General features: G+C 36.9%; 1 protein-coding gene across 1 annotated transcript; it reads right to left on the reverse strand.

Moving 5' to 3' along the window:
- Positions 1-460: 460 nt before the first annotated feature.
- LOC130219539 (protein PERCC1) lies at positions 461-1,344 on the reverse strand. The gene has a single exon (XM_056451999.1). The coding sequence runs from the start codon at positions 1,339-1,341 to the stop codon at positions 601-603; it is 741 nt and encodes a 246-aa protein (XP_056307974.1). The 5' UTR covers positions 1,342-1,344; the 3' UTR covers positions 461-600.
- Between the last annotated feature and the right edge of the window lie 4,656 nt (positions 1,345-6,000).

The following is a 6,000-nucleotide window of genomic DNA, read 5'->3' on the forward strand; positions in this document are numbered from 1 at the left end:
AAAAGCTAATTAAAGGGATAGTTCACTTTAAAAAATCAATTCTGTCATAAGCTTTATGAACATCTTTCTTCTGTTAACCAAAAAAGAAGATATTTTGAAAAATGTTGGAATCCCTTGGCCTAACTATTGACTAGCATTTGTTTTTTCTACACTGTTGTTGATTTTTGTAAATGACACCGTGTTTAACTATAATATGAACTGTATTTAGTACAGTTATACGGTACTTTACTGTATTTTAAAGTTGCATTATGAGAGTTACTGTATATTTTACAGTAAAGAAATACAATACTGTAAATACATATACAGCAAGATAGATGGTGCTGTAAATATAAATACAGTACTTTTGCTGTAATTGATTTACAGTAAGTTACTGGTGAACTGCTGCAAGTAAATTACTGTAGATTCTACAGGATATTGTTAACAGTGTACTATGGAAGTCAATGGATTACAGGTTTCCAGCTTTTTTTTCAAACTATCTTCCTTTGCGTTTAACAAAACATAGCAACACATAAAGGTTTGAAACAATTGAGGGTGAATACATAGTGAGTAAATGTTCATTTTTGGTTAAATCTCTTTAAGAATGTGATCTTTGTGCATTGGTTAAGATATCTGGTAGTCACAGCTGAACTCAGCAGGATTGTCTCTGTCTGTGGCCCAGTGAGCGAGTAAATCACTGAAGTCTGGAGTGCTGGAGCTGCTGAGCGTGCCGGAGAGGCTGGAGCTGCTCATGCCGGTGCTGAACATGCCAATGGAGCCATCAGGATTGTGGATCAGGCCGAGCGAGACCTCCTGCGTGTCTGAATCACAGGTATCATTCAACACATGGAGCTGCTGCGCCACAGGCTCCGTCCAGAAGCTGACAGGAAGGCGGCGCTGGTTCATCGGTAACCCCCGGCTTTTCCTCTGAGCCTCCTGGAAGAGCTCCGCGAGGGGCCCCAGTGGCTCCGGCTGCTCCGGTGGCCCCGAAGACGCCACTTTGATAAAGTCTGCGTAGTAGCGCTGGCGGCCACTAACTTTGGGACATGGTCTTTCTGCGTAAATGTCACAGCCGTCGGGATCTGTGCTCCGGCCGAAGTAGCGCTGAACGTCGCTACTGATGAGCTCAGCGAAGCGCAGGAGCTGGGTAGTCATTTCAGCGTTATTTGAGGAGGAATCGAAACTTTGGGATTCTTCATCTTGATTTGCTCCTCCATCATCATTATCATCCTCCAGACTGTCGTCTCTCAGGTCCTCTTCATACTCTTCCTCAGTCTCCTCTTCATCCTCAGCCAGAAAGAAGCAGGGAGGGAAGGGCTTCGCCAAATCCAGATTACTTAGATTCCTGATCACACTTGCTGCCATGCTGGAAACTGTCAAACCAAAACTGTGATATTAATTAAAAGAAATGAGTTCACTTTACTTGAATTTTTTTTTCTTTAAAGTTCATTGTACTTTTTTTGCTTCAAGCTTTGCTTTTTGATGCACAAATATGCACTAAGCACACTAGAACTGCTTGGGCTATGGATTTGATTGAAAAAGTGGCTGATGAGATCTGGGAAGATGCCCTGTCGAGAGTAAAGAAAGGGTTAATAAATTCGAGACATAAATTATTCCAATTTAAAGTTTTACATGGTCTTGCCAAAAAGACAGTCAGACAGTTGCAGCTCATCCAGAAAGCTGCAGCCAGGATTCTGACCAGAACCAGAAAATCCGAGCACATCACACCTGTCCTCAGGTCTTTACACTGGCTCCCAGTTACATTCAGAATAGATTTTAAAGTATTACTACTTGTCTATAAATCACTAAATGGCCTAGACCTCAATACATTACAGATATGCTCACTGAATACAAACCCAACAGATCACTCAGATCTTTAGGATCATATAAACTAGAAATTCCAAGAGTTCAGTCAAAGCAGGGTGAATCGGCTTTCAGCTACTATGCCCCTCACTGCTGGAATCAGCTTCTAGAAATGATCAGATGTGCTCCAACATTAGGCACATTCAAATCAAGACTGAAAACACATCTGTTTAGCTGTGCCTTTACTGAATGAGCACTGTGCTACATCCGACAGATCACACTATTATGTCTTTCTTTTCTTTTTTTATTCTTTTATAACCTGTTTTAACACATTTTAATCTGTTTTTAATCATTTTATTGTTTGTTTTTTTATTTTCTTATACTCATCTTTTTTATTCTTGTTTATGTAAAGCACTTTGAATTGCCACTGTGTATGATATGTGTTATATAAATAAACTTGTCTTGCCTTGCATTGCCTTCACTTCTCTAAAACCAGATTCAAGAGTTCACACTTAGCTCACGATTTATACATAGCTTGTTTGGCGTGCTGTTCTGGGAGAGAGCCCTGAGCTCAAGGGATCCTCGAGCCCAGGGCTCCCTCCTTTCACAGGGTGAGGGGAGACTGAGCTCAGGTCGATCTGAAACTCCCCCGCTGCTGAGGCCAAGGTGAACTTCATGAGAGTTAGACATTAGAAAAAATATTTAGGCTTATTTTATCTATAATATAGAGCACATTTGGAGGATGAGAGGAAACCGGGGAACCCGGGGGAAACCCACGCAGACACGGGGAGAACATGCAAACTCCGCACAGAAACACCAGATGGCCCAGTGAAGACCCAACGCCATTGGTATTCTTGCTATGAGGCAGCAGTGCTAGTCACTGGGCCACCATGCCACCCATTCTGGATAAAGGTGGAAGAAGGGGAGGAGAAGGGTTTCTTCCAGAGGAAGATATTTGTAGAGAGGAAATGAGGATATATATATAGTGACTTGGGATCCTTTGATTGGAGGATCATGATTAGCTAATGTGGACCAGCTGGGTCAATCATGAGCACATGCTCCTCTTGAAATTAGTTCAAAATTAAACTTCACTTAAATCAAATGTTTCCCTCTGTATCTCCTAAATGTGACTGATGTGGTGGGGCAGAAGACTTTGACACATTTTTTTTGTTTTTGTCCTGTTCATCATGGGTTTTGGTCCAACATTTTTAAATTGTTCTCCAGTGCTTATGGAAGCAATATCACACCTGACTACAATTTGGCTATTTTTGGATATTCTAATATATCAGACACCATTCCATTAACCCAATAGCAAGCCGTGATGGTTGGCATTACAGCTAAAAAGATGATTACTTAATTGAAATCTCCAAAGGCTCCCTGTTATCAGAGATGGTTAAAGAAGTTGCTTTATGTCATTCAAATGGAACAACTAAGTCTTGAAACTTCACAGAAAAAAAGCTGAAACCACATGGGGACCATCTTAAGACTCTTGTAAATCTAGCATTTTAAGTTTGTGAATCCTCATCTTTATTTCTAACCTATATAGTGATGTCACTGGCTTTGTAAAAATGTGAGTATTGTCATCTCTTGTTTATATGTTTAGTACAGGGGTGTCCAAGCTCGGTCCTGGAGGGCCGGTGTCCTGCTGAGTTTAGCTCCAACTCGCTTCAACACACCTGCCAGAAAGTTTTTTTGTATGTCTAGTAAGAGCTTGATTAGCTGTTTCAGGTGTGTTTGATTAAGGTTGCAGCTAAACTCTCCAGGACACCGGCCCTCCAGAACTGAGTTTGGACACCCCTGGTTTAGTATATATGCTATATATGTTGTGTTTGTATGATTATATATTTGATAAATATATTTGGTATAAATATTTGGTGTGTGTGGGGTGTTATTGTCAATTATTCTACATCATTTGTTCTTCTCTTTATTAGTATTGTTTTGTTATATATCTTATGTATAAATATATCTTTTATTTCTTACATATATCTTATAAATGTTACATGAAATATTATAAAAACAAACAATTTTCTTGAACTTAAAGCAACTCTTTGTGAAGAGTCTCTGATTGCAAAGAAGCATGCTTTTATACAGCCTGTTCATACTTATTTAAATTGAGCTGAATCAACACAGTTCTTGAGTTTGATTTTGAGACAACTTAATTGTTCTATATCCAGTCCACTTAAATAAAGTAGGTTAACTTAATTTGTGTTGAAACAACATCAATTAATTGTGTGGAACCCAGCATTTTTACAGTGGGTCAGACAAGGAAAACAAGTGTTGAAATTGTTATTGTGTGTGTTTTTGCACAAGATTAACATGGGGAGAAATAATCTAGTCACTAATTTTGTGTTATTTGGGGATTTACAGAGGAAAGGGCTTCATCAAACCCAGATTACTTTTTATTCTTGATCACATGCTGCCATCCTAGAAACGGTCAGACTCGAATAGTGAAATTAATTGAAAGAAATCCGTTCACTTTACTCAAATATTTGGAAAACTTTCATTGTACTTACACTGTAAATATGCTGGGTTCCACACAATTCCTTTATTTTATCCCAACACAAATCGATTAAATTAACTTAATATTGTTTTTACAAATTTAAGTAGATTGAACTTGAAACAACTAAGTTGTTCCCCCAAAAAACTCATAAATTGTGTTTGATTTTAAATAAGCCATTTGAACAAGCAGCAAACATCATTTTTTTTTGTGTAAAAACAAGTTACTAGAACTCAAAGCAACTCTTAACACTGATTGTGAAGAAGCATTCTGCATGCTTTTATGTCAGACAAGGAAAATTAGTGTGATGAAATTGTTATTGTGTGCTTTTGCACGAGATTAACATAGGGAAAAATGAATTTGTAAGTTATTTTGCGTTATTTGGGTATTTACAGAGGCTTTTACTATGTTAAAATGTGGGTTACCATATAGTGAAGACTTTAATCTTTAAAATATAGGCTACATTTCTATATTTTTTTATTTATAAAAGTTAATTAATCTTATTTTAGTTTAACTTCAGTTGTTTCGTAAATGTAATAATAATTATATATATATATATAATTATATTATATTATATTATATTATATTATATTATATTATATAATATTATATTATATTATATTATATTATATTATGTTATATTATATTATATTATATTATATTATATTATATTATATTATACTGGGCAAAAGCTATTTGAGAACATTTAAAAAAATGTTTGACATTGTAATAAGCTATGTTATTTAACCAATAAGCAAGGTAAGTAGCAGCTTAGGGGCCCAGGAAATCTGAGGGCTCCTAAATAAATATCTATAGAAATACCATAAATTATATACAGGATTGTTTTCTGTCATATTTTGTACCATGAGGGTCTAAACATTTTAATTTGAATGTAATTATTACATCTCTGCAAATGTGTCCCCCACCTTCAATGATGGACCAGTCCAGCAATCGAATCAGTAAAGATTTAGTATTAAAAACGAAATAATTATTTATTATTTTTCGTGAATTAATTTTAAAGAAAGCAAATCGTTTCAAACGTTTTACAAGATGCTCTACATGTTGTTAATATTATTTTGCGTTAAGATAAAAAGTAGAAAATGAGAGGAAATGATATAACAGCAAAATAATAATAATAATAATAATAATAATAATAATAATAATAATAATAATAATAATAATAATAATAATAATAATAAACTAATGTACAAAAGGTTTAGAACTTTTGGACCCAATGGCTGGAATTGCTTATAGGGCCCCAAAATCTCAAAAATTATATTTATAAGAAAAAGATTGAGTGTCAAGTCTCTTACCGTGCACTGCTGGTTGGATGTGGATCGTGAAGTCGCGCTGTCCGTTTCTCGTTATGGATAATTAGCGGTTTGCTCATTTATAGCCTCCGCTCGTGTGGATCTGTGTTTTCTGAGCAAATATTTACTCTCGCGTCTGTAATTGTGTTCTGCTCAAACAGAGCGTGAGTTTGTTTTGGCGCCCAGCAACCGGAGAGACGAGCGGAAACTGGCGCGCTCTGTGGCCGCTGAGCGCAGGGTTTGCCGGGGGACGCTCAAGTGTCCGGCCGCTCTGCGCACACGGACACACCGGCTGACACACAGCTGTTATCGCACACTAGGGACACTTAAGGTTGAAGCTAAAAAGGCGTGAAATCGCATCTTACGCCGTTTTGACTTTTGAATGAGACCCCTTATAAAACCCCATTAAAAAGC

This window comes from Danio aesculapii, chromosome 1 (genome assembly GCF_903798145.1).
Source record: "Danio aesculapii chromosome 1, fDanAes4.1, whole genome shotgun sequence".
In the NCBI taxonomy this organism is placed as follows: domain Eukaryota; kingdom Metazoa; phylum Chordata; class Actinopteri; order Cypriniformes; family Danionidae; genus Danio; species Danio aesculapii.

Bases quoted from the DNA above. Each gene is read 5' to 3' on its own strand.
- LOC130219539 (XM_056451999.1), bottom strand. From the start codon at position 1,341: ATGGCAGCAAGTGTGATCAGGAATCTAAGTAATCTGGATTTGGCGAAG.